General features: G+C 36.3%; 1 protein-coding gene across 1 annotated transcript in view; it reads left to right on the forward strand.

Annotated features, from left to right (window-relative positions):
- Positions 1 to 486: 486 nt before the first annotated feature.
- HERC1 (HECT and RLD domain containing E3 ubiquitin protein ligase family member 1) overlaps positions 487 to 17113 on the forward strand; it is an 86865-nt gene continuing 70238 nt past the window's right edge. The window contains exons 1-13 of the mRNA XM_009816356.2: positions 487 to 1416; positions 2701 to 2796; positions 3106 to 3300; positions 5418 to 5729; positions 6430 to 6526; positions 8163 to 8306; positions 9791 to 9918; positions 10797 to 10941; positions 11032 to 11203; positions 12319 to 12453; positions 14208 to 14373; positions 14942 to 15067; positions 16297 to 16518. Of these exons, the coding sequence (XP_009814658.2) occupies positions 487 to 1416; positions 2701 to 2796; positions 3106 to 3300; positions 5418 to 5729; positions 6430 to 6526; positions 8163 to 8306; positions 9791 to 9918; positions 10797 to 10941; positions 11032 to 11203; positions 12319 to 12453; positions 14208 to 14373; positions 14942 to 15067; positions 16297 to 16518 (2868 nt within the window). The remainder of the gene's footprint in view (positions 1417 to 2700; positions 2797 to 3105; positions 3301 to 5417; positions 5730 to 6429; positions 6527 to 8162; positions 8307 to 9790; positions 9919 to 10796; positions 10942 to 11031; positions 11204 to 12318; positions 12454 to 14207; positions 14374 to 14941; positions 15068 to 16296; positions 16519 to 17113) is intronic.

Below are 17113 nucleotides of genomic sequence, written 5' to 3' on the forward strand. Positions count from 1 at the left end.
TCTTGTGCATTTTTTGAAGTCTTTGTCCTCGGTTTTGCTGTCTGTAAAGAGAATATTATTTTTCCTAGAGAATATTCATTAAAACACAGCAGAATTAAATCTGCTTTGTGTGGGGGGTTTTTTTTTGTGCATATGCATTTAGAAAATGCAGACATACTAAAATTCTTACATAATGTTAAAGAAGTTGCACATACGCATGTACTTACTTGTTTAAAATGAAGATAAAAATTAATCTGCAGGATGTCCTTTTTGATCCTACTCCTAAACTATTCTGTTAGTATTTGATCTGAATTCCAGGTTGCAGCACTTACATGCGTTAAATGGTAGAACTGTGGCAATTCTTGGTGATTAATCTTTTACTACGTGCTTTCTGAAAGGGTTATTAGGATTTGTCCTACTGTGAGTAATAAGTTCTGTAGATAATATTGCACTCCTATTTACAGTTTTTTTTCATCTTCAGGACTAATGGCAAAGGAGTAAACCAACATGGCAGCTATGGTCCCACCTGTGAAGCTGAAATGGCTTGAACATCTAAACAGCTCCTGGATCACAGAAGACAGTGAATCTATTGCAACAAGGGAGGGAGTTTCTATCTTGTATGCTAAGTTAGTCAGCAATAAAGAAGTAGTGCCATTGCCCCAGCAGGTTCTGTGCCTCAAAGGACCTCAGTTACCAGATTTTGAGCGGGAATCTCTATCTAGTGATGAACAGGACCACTACTTGGATGCCCTTCTTAGCAGCCAGCTGGCACTGGCGAAGATGGTGTGCTCAGACTCTCCATTTGCTGGAGCGCTTCGAAAACGTCTCCTTGTGTTACAGCGTGTCTTCTATGCACTTTCTAATAAATACCATGATAAGGGTAAGGTGAAACAGCAGCAGCATTCACCAGAAAGCAGTTCTGGATCAACAGATGTGCATTCTGTCAGTGAACGTCCTAGATCCAGTACAGATGCACTCATAGAAATGGGGGTTCGGACTGGATTAAGCTTGTTATTTGCACTACTTAGACAAAGTTGGATGATGCCCACGTCAGGACCTGGCCTCAGTCTTTGCAATGATGTTATCCATACTGCAATAGAAGTTGTGAGCTCTTTACCACCTTTATCTTTGGCAAATGAAAGCAAGATTCCACCAATGGGTTTGGACTGTTTATCACAAGTAACAACATTTCTTAAAGGAGTAACAATTCCAAACTCTGGGGCAGACACTTTAGGTCGTAGATTAGCTTCTGAATTGCTTCTTGGTTTGGCTGCCCAACGAGGTTCCTTGCGATATCTTCTTGAATGGATAGAAATGGCTTTAGGTGCTTCAGCTGTAGTAAACACCATGGAGAAAACCAAGTTGCTGCAAAGTCCAGAAGGGATGATCAGCTTTGATTGCTTTATGAGTATATTAACACAGATGCGACGATCTTTGGTAGGTATACCAGCTTTGACTTTTCTACATTGTAAATGTAGTTGCATTCTTACCTTAAATAGTTTCTCAGCAACGAATGCCAGTTTGCTGAATAGTTTGCTTAATATATTAAAAAAGGGTTGTTGGGTTTTTTGTGAAATATTTTTTTTTTTAGTATTTCCTTTGTTACCCACCATCTCTTTCTCTTCCTCCTTGCCCACCCATTTCCTCGTAGGTAAAGGAGATGAAACAGCAAAGCAATCCCTGTGTTGTCACTTTTGGCATTATGCTCTAACTTCAGGAAAAGAATCAAGGACGTACTTGATGCACTTGCACTTTACATTTAAAACTTAGAAAGTATGAAACTGGTTTTAAGCCTTGCCTTGCTGAATTTGCTTAGAATTCGAAGTTTTTCGATATGCCTTGTTCCTGTTCAAAGTTATTTATATTGGATATTCCTGCACTCCAGTTAACGTGGACCTCTGCTTATACATCTTTAGAGAATCAGTAAGATTTGAGATGTTTAGCATTTTTGCTATTCCTCAGAAATTAATGTGATAAGAAAATGAGCTGAATTGTTTGGATGTAGGGCACACTGCTTTGTGTGTTGAGTGCTTACTTCAGGTCCTAGATGAACATTCTTTTTAAAGCTATGAAATTATTGCATAATATGCAATCAGAAGCTGTGGCAAGCTTCTGCCTCATATGCTCAGACTGATGCAGGGAAGGACTTTCTTCCTGAAGTGGTCATTCTGTTCTCTCCTCTCAGGCTTGTAATGCTTGCTAATAAACATAAATTTTAAAAACTAAAAAATTTAAAGAATGGAGACAATAAGAAGAGCATGGCAGTGGCAGGATCTGAATTGGATTGAATGTCCTGATGGGCAACTTTATTTGTTGTTGGTTTTGGACTAGATATAAAATTAGAGACCCAAATGTGGAAGATATGTAAACACAAAAATAATTATGATTAGTCATTTTTAAATTAAATAATAATAACTTTTAACTAAACACAAGTGACATGCATTTCAGAACAAAACAGTATTAGGAAAAATTAAATCTAAACCCAGATATATTCACAAAAATGACTAAATAAGAATGTTTAACTAGCACTTGTCACATTTTTATTATCCTGAGGTGTATGCAGATATCACAGCACAGGGGAGAAAGGTAGTTTACTTATGCTTATAGAAAGAGCTTTTAATGTTGCTTAACTATAAGAACAAATCCTAATGTATTTTGTACAGGTGCACTGTTGCTGTATGGAAGTATTTTTCTCATAATAACAACATCTAAAAATTGTAGGGATCATCCGCTGATCGAAGTCAATGGAGAGAGCCAACTAGAACGTCTGATGGCTTATGTTCTCTTTACGAGGCAGCTCTGTGTTTATTTGAAGAGGTATGTATTGAAACGAACCTTGACGTTAAGGTAATTGTAGTTTACTTCCCCCTCACACATCTGACTGGTGTGTGCATGTGGGTATCGTCCAGTCTCTACTGAGTTGGAGTAGAAGAAGGAGGCAAAAAAAGGTGAAAAACTGAGATGTAGAGAAACAAAGTTATTTGAGCAAGCTAATGATATGGTGGTGGATGATTTGTGTTTTAGGCAGAGAATCATACTGAGGGGAAATTAAAGTTGCATTAAACATTGTGACTATATGAAAATAAATGAAAATGCTACTGTGTAATAAATCTCTCATTTGAATAGGTTTGTCGAATGGCATCAGACTACTCAAGAACATGTGCCAGCCCTGACAGCATTCAAACGGGTGATGCTCCCATTGTTTCTGAGACCTGTGAAGTGTATGTTTGGGGTAGCAACAGCAGTCATCAACTGGTAGAAGGAACTCAAGAGAAGATACTTCAGCCCAAGCTTGCTCCAAGTTTTTCTGATGCACAGACGGTGAGTGACATTTATGGTGATACATTATGTAACATTTAACAGCTTCATAGTTACAGTATGAAATTGGAAAATAACACTTTGTTTCTGAGTGGCAAGTTGTAATGAAGGTATGATGCTCAGAACTAATCACACAAGTTATTCGACTGAAAATATCTCACTACTTTTATTGATGCCTGGAAAAAACATTCTGGTTTTTTTTAATGACACACACAGATCAATATCCATGTAATGAGAATGACTGAATTATCTAACTTGCTATGAAATGCACTTGCAGAGATGAATTTGCTTGCCTGTAGTTTGTTGGTTTGGGTTTTTTTTACTGTTGTTTAAAAGGTATCTTAACTACTCGATCTTCTTTTCCATTGGTGGATTTCACACCAAGGTTGCCTAGTTTAAAAGTCCAAACCGGGCTAAGTGCTGGCACAGCAACCTTAATTAGCTTTCTGAAAATCAATACACAGTATGCTCTTTCTGCTCTCAGTCACAGATTCTGCAGTTGCAACTGTGCACTTCTATTGATGTACGACACAGAATAGAATAGTTTGCTTTTCTGTTACTATATTGGCTTTGCAGTGTTGACTTAAGTGAAAGCATTTTTTTGGTCACTAGACAAAATTTAGGTACATTTTCTGAAATTGTTTCTATTGACGTCACTGATACATGTTATATGCCAGTGGACTTCAGGACCAGGTATCAGAAAGCAAGTTTATGCATTCAAAAAAGTTTGTTTAAACAAAACACTGATACACAAGAGTGGAATGAGTGATCTGAATGAATGAGTTACTCTTTAAACAGTATACCCTACTGTATACACCCATACAACATATTTATGTGATTTCCCACTGGCATAAAGAATTTTTTCTTCAACCTTCATTGATGATCTTTGTAGGATTTGTTTATATGAAGAAGTTGTAGGATTTGTCTTTATGAAGAAGGGCAATGAAGCTGGTGAAGGAAGGGTCTGTAGCACAAGTCTTGTGAGGAGCAGTTGAGAGAGCTGGGGTTGTTCAGCCTGGAGAAGAGGAGGCTCAGGGGAGACCTTACTGCTTTCTACAACTACCTGAAAGGAGGTTGTAGAGAGGTGGGTACTGGTCTCTTCTCCTAAGTGACAAGTGATAGGACCAGGGGAAATGGCCTCACGTTGTGCCGGGGGAGGTTTAGATTGGATGTTAGGAAAAATTTCTTCACCAAAAGGGTTGTCAGGCATTGGAACAGGCTGCCCAGGGAGGCGGTTGAGTCACCATCCCTGGAGGTATTTAAAAGACGTGTGGATGAGGCGCTTAGGGACATGGTTTAGTGGTGGACTTGGCAGTGTTAGGTTTATGGTTAGCCTTGATGATCTTAAAGGTCTTTTCCAACCTAAACAATTCTATGATTCTAAGTTAATTCGCAGTAAACAGGGCTGTCACCATGCGGTCCACAACCTGATTTGTGTTGTGTTATGATGTGGACATGCAGTGCCTTTATGCTTCAGATTTGAACCTGCTTTGAACTTATGGTGTGTTAAGATTCCTATAGGAAATTTTTGCAGGGGGTAGTTGGTTTGCTATTAGGTCATTCTTCAGCTGTGTGCTGACTTCCCAATAGAGTTCTTACTTTCTTAAAAACTTTCAGTTTTATTTCTTTGGTGTTTATGTAATTAAAATGCATAGTCTCAAATGGTAGTGGATTTTTAGCATTTGGCATGTTTCTGTAATGTTGCCACGTGGTGCTGGTTAAAATTAAGCAAAACCTGCTTTATCAAGCTGTTACTTTGTCTTTTTAATCTTCAGAAATTAAGATGCCTTCAAAGACTGCCCATTCCATCCATGAGTCTTGGAGATCTGAAGGCAGCCCGAGTTCTGTAGTCTGTAGAAGAGAGGCAAATAAATAAAATAGATTAATCACTATTTTCATCCTTTACCTCAAGAAAGTACATTTACTCATAAAATATTTTCCAAGATTTTGAATTTCATTGTTGAAGTCCAAATTCTCCTTAATTTTTACATTATGTTATATGAAGAAGTTACGTAAAGAACCTTGACATTCTGTTTAAAAATACAGACTCCTAGACCTATATGTGAATTTTACATTTATCTAATCTTTCTTTTTTATTATTTTAACTTTTTTGTTTATAGATTGAAGCTGGACAATATTGTACTTTTGTTATTTCTACGGATGGTTCTGTTAGAGCCTGTGGTAAAGGCAGCTATGGGAGACTAGGACTGGGTGACTCCAATAATCAGTCCACATTGAAAAAATTGACTTTTGAGCCTCATAGGTCTATTAAAAAAGTGTCATCTTCAAAAGGATCTGATGGTCACACTTTAGCATTTACAACAGAAGGGGAAGTCTTCAGCTGGGGTGACGGTGACTATGGAAAACTGGGACATGGAAACAGTTCAACTCAGAAATATCCCAAACTCATTCAGGGTCCTCTGCAAGGAAAGGTATGTTTTGTATAGCAGAACACCTTTTATTTGTTCTGTTCAGTTATGATATTGTGTAAAATTTGAAATATATAAAATCTTAAGAAAAAGTTCTGTGTTTTATCTAAACTTCTCTTTGAAGCTGGGTTTGCTTTCGGCAAAGCACTAAAACTTACGGTTGCCTTTAGGTATGTGATTGGGACAATGGCATTGTCAGGAAACCTTCTCATAGTCTTAAGAGTAAAACTTGCTCATGTGCTTTTGCTGAACTGCGGTGACATTCCAGGAGATGGTTGCTTTTGTTAGCTGTAACATGAGGACTTTTCATATACAACTTCTTAGTGGCTTCATTTGAAAAGTGGCTTTGTATTGTCCTACAAGGCCTTCTCTTCCCTATCTGTCTATGTTTTGGCCAGTGTTTTAAACATCCACTGATGCTTCTTTTTGCTGCTGTAAGACTAGGATATCATTATGTTAAATTTGCTTGATAAATAAATCATGACCAGTTTTTATATATAAACATGTCTCTTTTTGTACTGACTTCCACTTACCAAATACTAAATAGAAAAAATTGCAGAGACTACTTTATGTATGTACTTGCTCCACACGAGTGAACAAGTCGATTTACATAGACTGCTTCTGAAACTTGACTTTTGTAAGCTTTCAAACTTCCTATTCAATTTGTATAAAAACTTTATTTTTATTTTTGTATGTAATGTAGGTTGTTGTATGTGTGTCAGCTGGATACAGACATAGTGCTGCTGTTACAGAAGATGGAGAGCTATATACATGGGGAGAAGGAGACTTTGGAAGATTAGGTAATTTTAAAATTTCATGAGATGCTTTTGGAAGAATTCCTGTGTCTGGTAATGATACTACACATGTATATGCCTTGTTCTCTTACTGTCCCCTCTAAATACACATACACATGCACACATGTATGCAGGTGTGTGTATATAGGTGACTGTATTAAAACTAGTGCAGTGACTCTTAAGATTTTAATGCAGTTAACTTTACAAAGATTCTATTTTAAAAAATGTTTCTTTTCAGGAAAAGTTGCCTTTATTCATTCATAAGACTATATATGATTGCCACTGCCACTTAAATGTAAACAGTAGACATTCAAAATAAACTGGAATTCTAGATAAACATGATCTAGTGATGGTAGGATGGTTCCTTGAACAGTCATGAATAACTGGCTAATAATATCAAGGGTCTGATTCTGGTGTGGTACTAATAAGGATACTTGACATAAAGTTTGCCAGAATGGCTTAATGTCATTTTACATTAATACGTCCAAAAAGTTAAATTTAACTAAAACGAAAACCATGGTATTTCTATTTGCTAAAAGTTCACTTGTCTATTTCATCATCTTTGCTGTACAGCTGGCATGCCTGACGTAAAATCGCCCTTGTCAAGCAGGTTCAGTTGAACCAACAGATTTTGCATAGAAAATTGCTTCAAGTTGGGCTTTAGTTCCTTTCTGCTGTCTTTGCTTTGAATGTCATGATCGCCAAGTAGAGGGGTGAAAGCAAGTAACTGACAGGGGCAGAAGATGAGGTCGGTGTTTTACAACTTAAACTGTCACAGTTTTCGAGGTAACCAGTAGAAGTGCTGAGCCTATCCCTGCTGTTAAGAAAAAAACACGGGGTTAGAGGTTTAACCCACAATTTTGTGGGGAATTGTTGAAACGTTCTCACTGAGTTTTAGGTTAATGTGGGGGTTTTATGTGCTTTGGGGAGCTTGGAGTGTGCAATGGTGAGTTCCAGTGCACTGCTAAAAATTGGCATTTAATTAGGTCATAGTAACTTGTGCACATTTCATCAGTTATGGATACCATGTAGTATTCTTTTCCCTCTGTTCCCCATGTTTCTTCTATATCTGCAGAATTTCTGTAGTTTATTAGACATGTAACTCATGCTTATTATGGAGTAGGTGATACTGTAATGTATTGGGCTTCTGCAGAAAGGACCAGTTAGAATTGTGACTGCGTAAAACTAACTAGTTTGCTGGTTTTATTTGTTTGTGCAGTATGTATGCTTGTATTGACAGTAGTAAGAGTGTGCCCTTATTTTATTCAGCTTCCTTGTGCTGTTCAGGCTACCTGCTGCCCAGTATTAGGTAGTATAGCTACCTAATCAACTACTGTTAAAGGCAGTTGTACTAGTAATTCTTTTTATTTCTTTTAAACTAGGTAGAAAATAGTCTTATGATTTAGTGCAGTAATGTATGAATAAGTGTTCTGGAGTGTGTCTTATAAAAATGAAATGTTTGTTAACCTTACTAAAGATCTCTTCCAAACCTTACTACAAACTCTTCAAAAAAATGGGCAGAAACTATCATTTGTGATAATCACAACATGTACAGGTTTTGCAAAAATCTTACTGAAATTACAAACCACAAATAGAACTTAAATCTTCGCAAAAAGAAACTATATTTTTCTTTTTTCCGTAGGTCATGGTGACAGCAACAGCCGCAACATTCCAACTTTAGTAAAAGATATTAGCAATGTAGGAGAGGTTTCCTGTGGCAGTTCACACACGATAGCTTTGTCCAAAGATGGGAGAACAGTATGGTCATTTGGAGGAGGAGATAATGGTACGTAGAACTAACATTTTGATAGTAATTTTCATCTTACTCCATTTACCTCATAGCTTCAGTCCTCCTTACTTGCAGTTTTGGGGGGGGTGGGGGGGCGGGCGGGGAGGTGTTGTTGTTATTTGGTAGCTGTTCAAGAGAAGGATTTTAGTAAAATATAAATACAATATTTGAAGTTTAACTGCAAGATTATAGACTTTAAAAAACAGATTAGCAGAAGGAAGAGAGGTTTCACAGAGCAGAAAGCTCAATGAATGCATAAACAATTCTGGAAAAAATGCTTTGCTGATAACTTTCAAATAAATTCACTTATTGGATATGGCAGTAACTGTATTCATGTACTAGAAACTGTTGCATTTAAACTACCTCTTGAAGATCCCATCTTAAAAACGAAGGGCTGCTAAGCTTCATTGCCAGTAGATGCTTTGTCAAAGACAGTCATTCACTTTCTACTATTGCTGTATTTAGCTAAATTTAGTTATGCTGCTAGATAAAAATCAAAACTCAGATTAAAATTGCTGTATTATTGCCTCCTAGCCTAGTGTGAGAAGAGAGGGAAATGTAGAGTACAGAAATCTCATAATCAAATTCGTGGTTAGTAGAACTGGGTAGGAATTTGAGTTTCATTCGAAAGCTAGCTCTGACATGCGCATATAGAATTGTTCCCGCTACTCTGTCTCCCTCTTTCTGTAATTTCAGTTGAAAAACCAGTTTTTAACAGGACAGGCATCTTAACCTTCACAAAGTATTGGAGTTTGCTCTTCTCTTTCAGTAAATTATAAACAATTTGGCTTTTGGATATTAATAATGTGGTACTAAAATATTGTTGTAGAAAAGCTAAACCAACATGAATCAAAGCATAACCTTTGTAGAAATTATCAGTCTTTGGAATATATTTCACATTTGATTTTGTTTTCTCTCTTTACTTTTGAAGAATGTTTTTCTGTCAACACACTGACATGGTCTGCTGACAGTCCTTGTTCTTGAGGACATTGATTGAAAATGGTGAAGTTGTGGAGATGGATAGCTGTTTTCAAGAGAAACCTAAAGGAGGAATAAGGGAATAGAAATATTAATGTTTACACAAATGCACACAGCTGTTAGGAAAAAAATGCAGAAAAGTTGGGTTTTTTCAAGTCTATAAAGTAGGAGAGAGAAATTTTTTAATCTTTTTTTTTTTTTGCCAAATCTGAAAAGGCTTAGTGCTTTGGAAGGCTTTAGTAATTAAACAGCAGGCAATGAATAGTGTAAATATATGGAGTTAATATTTCAATTTTTAAATATGCTATAATAAATATCTGTTTCCTGAAGTCTTCTATTACTGCAACTGAAAAAGAATAGGTTTTATGAAAATGTAGTATGTTTTAATTTTAAAAATATACTCTGACATTTTTGGAAATCCAAAAAGAATTCTTTTTGGGTACTTCAATTGTCGTAGTTCATGTATTGAGAATACCTTCCACTTATGTTTCCTCCTTTTGTAGGCAAACTTGGTCATGGTGATACAAATAGAGTATATAAACCTAAAGTTATAGAAGCCTTACAAGGAATGTTTATTCGAAAAGTTTGTGCTGGGAGCCAGTCTTCACTTGCCTTGACATCAACAGGGCAGGTAGGCAAACCAAGTTTTCACTGAAATTATTAAAGTTGGTGAAGATGGTGTGGGTTCATTATTTCAGCATTTATTATTTTGACTGTTGAGAAAATATTCAACTAGTATTTAAATATCAGTAAAGTTCTTGATTAGAGATTGACTGAAGTACTGAGATCCTAATGTGCTAGAGTAATTCCGAATGTGCTGAAGAGTCATGTAAAAGTACACTTTCAAGAGTCTTGCTTAGCCACAGAAAATGAATTATTTTTAGGTTAATAAACGTAACCAGTGCAAAACCAAATTGAATTCAGGAAGCAAAGTGGGTTCTGGAAGCAAAAAGCAGTGAAATGCTTGTAATTTTTAATGCATTAACCAACTCAGGTGGTTAAGTGATTTAATAGTTTTTTAAAATGTATGTGTATTTTGGAATATAGGTGTCAACTGAAAGTTTTATTTCTAACCTGAAAAATCTCCAGAGACCTTGGAGATAAATGTTTAGGTGGTAAATGAGGGCCCTTACTGGCATGATGTATATACATGTAATACAATAAGCATTTCTACACATGTAACCTAACTGACCCCCCACACTCACCCCACCGTGATTCAAAGGCAGTGGGTTTTTAAAGTATGGATTAGGAGTGTTGAAGTTTACTGTAGCAGTTCCTTTTCTTGCAACAGCCTCCCCATTGATGTGCTCTGTGGCCAGTGATCTGAGTGGTTGGAGGGAAGAAATACAGATTATATGACATGATGTTAGAGCCATGAAAGTGCTGTGCATGTTTTGTTGAAAGCATAATCGCAGTTATTGTGCAAGTGGTTATCTGGTATTTTGTTTGTTTGTGGTCACCTGTAATACAAATCCGACATGCTGATACTTTGTGGTTTGTTTGCTCTAGGTTTATGCATGGGGCTGCGGTGCATGCCTTGGCTGTGGCTCTTCAGAGGCAACTGCTCTCAGACCCAAGCTTATTGAAGAACTGGCTGCGACAAGAATAGTTGATATTTCGATTGGTGACAGTCACTGTTTGGCACTTTCTCATGGTAAAAAGAATAAGGTGTAAAAATACATAATCCTCCTCTTGATCAAAAGAAATCGTATCTCAGGTTTTGTTTTCTACTTTATTTTTACAGATAACGAAGTTTATGCTTGGGGTAACAATTCAATGGGACAGTGTGGTCAAGGAAACTCTACTGGTCCTATTACTAAACCGAAGAAAGTAAGTGGTTTAGATGGAGTTGCAATTCAACAGATCTCAGCAGGAACATCCCATAGCCTTGCCTGGACAGCTCTTCCAAGGGACAGGTAACAGTGACATTGGGGGACAGGTATAAACTGTTTTGATACAAGTACACTTTGGGATACATGTAACTCTTTCCTGAAGGTCTTAACCACGTCACGCATTTCAGGTATTTTGCTTGTAATGTTTTGGACGGAGAGTCTTTTCTTCTCTCTTCCTCTCTCTCCTTCTCTTTCTCTTCCTCTCTTTACTCCTCTTCTTTTTTTAAACTTTTAAAGATTACACGTGAAAATGTAGCAGCACCAAGGATTTGGATATTAGTTCTTTGTATATGGAGATTTCTTACTGCTGTTAGACAAAAATTACCTCTGTTTACTAAAAATTGACAAGTTAGGCAGTGGGAGGAGAAACAACTCTATTTTTTATTTTGTGCTTCTGGCTTAGGCAGTTTCCTTTAGTGTAATAAAGAGTAAACTAAGCTCAAGACTTCGGGAAATGGGGAAGTTCAGACAAATTACTGATGTGGATTTAAACATCTTAACAACTTTCTGGTTGATTACATGTTAACCTAAACTAAAAACAGGTACCTAAATAAATAGTTTGGTTTGTAAAATACAGTAACTAAGATAATACTTTGTTACACCGAAGACATGAGCAAGTGATTGAAGTGAACCGGTAAACTTCAGATTTATATATGTACTAACACAAAGGAAAAGAAAACTTAGTATAGCTTTAAAGGGAGCTACCTTAGAAAAATCAATTAAGAAAATAGTGACACTCCAGTGGTAAGTGGTACTACCCTAAGTGGTACTACCCCTTTTGAACTCTTGCTGCATTGTATCAAAGTCTCTTTATAGTCCGGCATTTGCACTAAAAACAGCTTTGTGAGAACTGGTCAGCTTTTGCAGGAGTCATATTAAATACATATGGCTTTGTATTTGTAGCACTGTAGGTGGTTTTGTTCATAAATGAAGAGTGTTTGATTTGTAAAGACCTTTACAGAAAAGAGAGTGGAAAATACATTCAAAGATCAGGAAGTTAGTTTGCCTCAATCATATTAGTTTGTTGTAAGAAAAGAATTGGTTCGGTCAAGTGTGTACTCAACCTACTTAAAACTGTTAATTTATTAAAGCGGTTGGAATGTTTTCAGTAGTTAACTTATTTTGATGTTTGATTCCAGGCAAGTTGTGGCATGGCACAGACCCTATTGCGTAGACCTTGAAGAAAGTACCTTTTCGCATCTTCGTTCTTTTCTTGAGCACTACTGTGACAAAATTAACAGTGAAATTCCCCCTCTTCCTTTTCCTTCATCAAGGTATATACGTGTGCATGTTACAGATTTTTATAAATTTTTTTCTTTACAGCAGTGGTGTGTGGCTTAGTCCTGGTTGGTCTTTTCCTTAACCAGCGTAAGTCTGGTTTATTTGCTTTTGCAGGTGCCATTTGTTTGTATAACACAGAAGCTTTTCAGTGCCTCAAGTGTAGCAGGATCTTTTGTCTGGAATTTATTTTAATTATGCACTGAATTAAATATTTTCTTTCAGAGTTATCCTTTAAACCACATTTTTATGTATAGTTGAAATGAGTTTACTATTTCTGTATGTTATTTCTGCTTTGCAAGTTCTTCCTCCTGTAACCAGTTTGAGTGGATGCTTACTGACTCTAATTAATCTACTGATAAGCTTGGGCAAAAAAACCCTCTTCAAGTGATAATCCATCAATCCATATATTCAGTTATTGACTAGACTAGGAGATGTATAGTTGCCGTTGCGTTTTGAGTTAGGATCAATGCTCTGATAAAACCCTGTTTCTATCTAAGGAATTAGGATATTTTTCTACAAGCGTTTTTAGCATGTGGGGGTGGGCTATTTCCTTCTTGTAGCTCAAGGTCTCCGATCACCTCTGGAGAAATAGAAACCATTCAGAATGCATGAAAGACTTTTTTAAAGGTCACGTATGACTGTTGTTCAGGTTATGTCAAGTAGCGTAACTGTTCTCCCTCTGAATGAACAAAATGAAGAAAGGCAGTTTAATTTTTTCAGGAACTGATTTGTCTATGAAACTTTGTAGTGAGGCATAGTATTACAGTTACAGCAGTTTGCTTCTGGTACAGGCAGAGGTTAGTAGTGGACAATTTGGGATATTTCATGATCGGTTCCATGTAGGTTGTTTTGTTTTAATTTTTTTTTTTTTCATATAAGATATTCCATTAGTTTTGAAAATGCAAGCTGCTTCTCACAAATGTGAGATTCATAGATATGAAATGTCACTTAGGTTTGAAATGTGTATGAAAGAAACATTTTCCTTGCTTTGAATTTGGGGAGCCTTTATGCGTTTCCACAAATTTGTCTTTTCTGGAAGGTGCTCCAGAAAACAAAATGCAACAAAACTAAGCCTATCTTGATAGTACCACATTGACTAAAACAGCCTCCTTGACAAATTATCAGAAATTATTATTAGAGCTTCCAGATTTGAGTCTTTTCACTAAAGGTGACATTTTAAATGAATTGCTATAAAATATGAAAGCATGAATGTTTCCTCAGTGACGTTTGTGAGAAACACTATAAATATCAAAGATCCTTATGAATCTTCTTTCCTTGCTACAAAGTTTTTAAAAAGTTTTCTTTTTTTAAGAAGACTAGAAATTAATATCCTGACTTTTCATTTTTAATCCGATTGTTGTACTTCTGAATCTTCTGAGAGAAGATTACCTTTATTACTTCTTAAAAGGTTTATTTTTTCCTTTATGTGATGAATATGTTTATCTGTCTATTTGTGTATTTTGGGATGATTTTTGCCTCCTAATTCATGGGACTGCTTTTCTAAACTGAATGCCTCTTGGAAGCATTGTCCACAAAGACACTTTTATCTATTGTGGTTTTGGTTTTTGTTCTTTTAAGCAGATTGACAGTAGGTTTTCAGAGAAGTTTCTTTAAAGTCCCAGCTGTAATTTACTTATCTTTCTGGTATGCAAAATCTAATGAGACTTAAAAGCTTCATGCACAAATAAGTGAAAGAGAGTAAGGCTAATAATTGGAGAGATTAACAGGGATGTATTTCTTTTTACAGGGAACATCACAATTTTCTTAAATTGTGTCTGAAGCTGCTTTCTAATCATCTTGCACTTGCACTGGCTGGAGGTGTAGCTACTAGCATTCTTGGCCGGCAAGCTGGTCCTCTTCGAAATTTGTTGTTCAGACTGATGGACTCCTCTGTCCCTGATGAAATTCAGGAAGTAAGTAATGCTTTTTTGTTTACATGTGAAAATTCTACTACTCTCTTTTCTTTCTTTCTTTGACTGTGTAATTAGAGATTTCTCTAACTTTCTGAACTTAGCACTCTGATGAACATGACTCTGACTTACCAGTTTTACTCACTAAATTTAATCACCATCACTGTTTTATGATCTGAAAGCAAAGGAGAATGTTTGCATGAGAATTTCAAAAAGCTGCTTTTATTTTGTAACATTTTAATTATTATTGTTTGTAATAATGAGCCTGAAATGTTAATGTTATGGATTGAGTCACTAACTTATTTGAGCAACTTCTTCTAAGATGGCACTCTTACAGGAAGTAGCAACTTAGAAAGAATTTTTTATTTTTTTGACAATATGTTGGTCTCATTTCACTCCGTCAGTGTACCACATATCCTTGCATCACAGAATAAAAGATTAATGTGCTATTGTGTAATAGAATTCTGATGTTAAATGTAATTAAGTGGATGTTTTGGATATATCTTGTGCTTCCCTCCCCACCCACCCCCCACCCCCCCCCAATAAGTAATTTCTGCTACTCTAATTTTAGGTCGTAATTGAGACTCTGTCAGTAGGAGCAACTATGCTACTTCCTCCGTTGCGAGAGAGAATGGAATTGTTACATTCTCTTCTACCCCAAGGTCCTGATAGATGGGAAAGCTTATCAAAAGGACAGGTAAGATCAAGTAAAAATATGCCATGCTGTGAAAGCAGTTGTGTATTAATTTTTTTCTTTTTTGCTAAAATGGTTTGAACGGTGAGGTGAGCCTGATTTGTAGAGTGCAAGCACATTATTGGTGAGATGCGTTGCAAAGCCCAACTCAACACAATCTGTAGCCTGGCTAAATCAGAATCAAGTGAGGTAAGGAGCACGGCATGTGTTCTCAAGTGAAGCTTGACTATAGAAACATTAGGAATTGCTGTGTTAGAGTATCTAGACAAGTTTAAGGGTTAGATATTTTTTAATACTAGCCTGATTTAACAAGTCTTGGTAAAAGAAAATTAACTAATTTCTGGGAAGAATACTTGTACAATGCTTTTCCTACAGTGATTTCACCCTACTTTGCAAAGATGACTGGGATGTTCCTTTTTTCTTTTTCTTTCTTGAATGTAAAGAACAGGAATTATTGTAGGTTAGGAGACTTGTCCAGTATCCTACAAACTGAAGGAAAGAAATTCAAAGAACATCTGTCCTGTCCTTGAGGGCAGGAGGAACTGAAGCTTCGGCAGTAGTCTCAGGTTAAAAAAATGAGAGAAACTATTGTTCAGTTCTGTACACATAGGATCCTGGTCAAATCCTTTATTTTATAAACTGTGGAATAGACTCATTGATACTGAAACTATGAAAAAGTACCTTCTGCTTCTAATTTTCTAAAGATTTCTGAAGATTAGTACTGGTACAAACTAAAGCCCCCAGCAATTACTAGGGTAGAGTAAGTTTAGGTTTTTCAAGAATCATAACGACAAACAGTGGGGAACAATGCTGAAATTAAAGGTCATTACTCTGCATCTGAGACCTCCCTTGGTCTAATGTATACTTGCCCTGCTTTTTACCCTTTTCCTTTTTCCTGTGTATAGATGAGAATAATTGCCCCCCCCCCCCCCCCCCCCAGGTAATCAGATAACTAGAACAAACTGGAGAAAGCATTTAGTCCAATGTCTAATCTCTCTATCTTAATCTCAGATTTTTACTAGGTGTGGTCATATAATTCGGTATATTTATCTGTTCTCTAATACTACAAATCTGCAGAAAAAACTGTTCAGATTTTTTTTGGTGAAGTCCTTCAGCTTATTTTCATGTCTCATTAGAATATTTTTGTTGTGTAACTGTGCCTGATGCTTTTTTCTTCTTAGCTCATCTTCATTAACAAAGAGTGTTTCTTGTGTCTAAATATTTTTCTTTAGAGAATGCAATTGGATATTATTCTGACAAGCTTGCAGGATCACACCCATGTAGCTTCCCTGCTTGGCTATAGCTCACCATCTGATGCCACAGAAACTTCCTCATTATGTATCAGCTATGGAAATCTCTCTGATCAAACGTATGCTGTCCAGAGCAGTCATCCGGATACTCATCTAGCTGAGATCTTAATGAAGACTCTTCTAAGAAATTTGGGATTTTATACGGTATGTATAGGCCTTGTATTTATATATTTTTTTAAATGGTTATGAATTTTGAATACTTAGAAGCGTTAAAAGTTTTTCCCCACTTTCAGAAAATGGTGCTCCTTTTGTTTATCTAAAGTAGCATTACCATATGTATTTGTCCTGAAGTGGACTAAAATCAGTTAAATAATCTCTAACATGGTTTTAATGTTACTATAGTGGTATTTATTGTTTAACTTGGCTTATGTAAATTTAGATGGTTTCATATCAGGCTAAAGTATTTTATTGCTCTTACTTTGGAAGATAGAATGTAACATGTCAAGTAAGTAGATTGTATGGAACCCTTTTTGTCAGTATAATCTCAGCCACCAGAGAAAGATAGGCATACACCAGGAATGTGAATGAGTTTGTTTAACTGCACTAGGTCAGCTATCTTATTATACATAGTGTGTCAAACAGATTGTTGTTCTTAGTTGTATTAACAGTAGAGGCTAATGAAAAGTTCAGCAGAGCATAAAAGCAAGTAACTGACTCACCTTTTTATTCAACTAGCCAGTTAAATATAACAGCAAAAAGAAATCAGAGATTTTTAATTCTCTGGCATAGTATCCCTATC

This window comes from Gavia stellata, chromosome 13 (genome assembly GCF_030936135.1).
Source record: "Gavia stellata isolate bGavSte3 chromosome 13, bGavSte3.hap2, whole genome shotgun sequence".
Classification (NCBI taxonomy): Eukaryota; Metazoa; Chordata; class Aves; order Gaviiformes; family Gaviidae; genus Gavia; species Gavia stellata.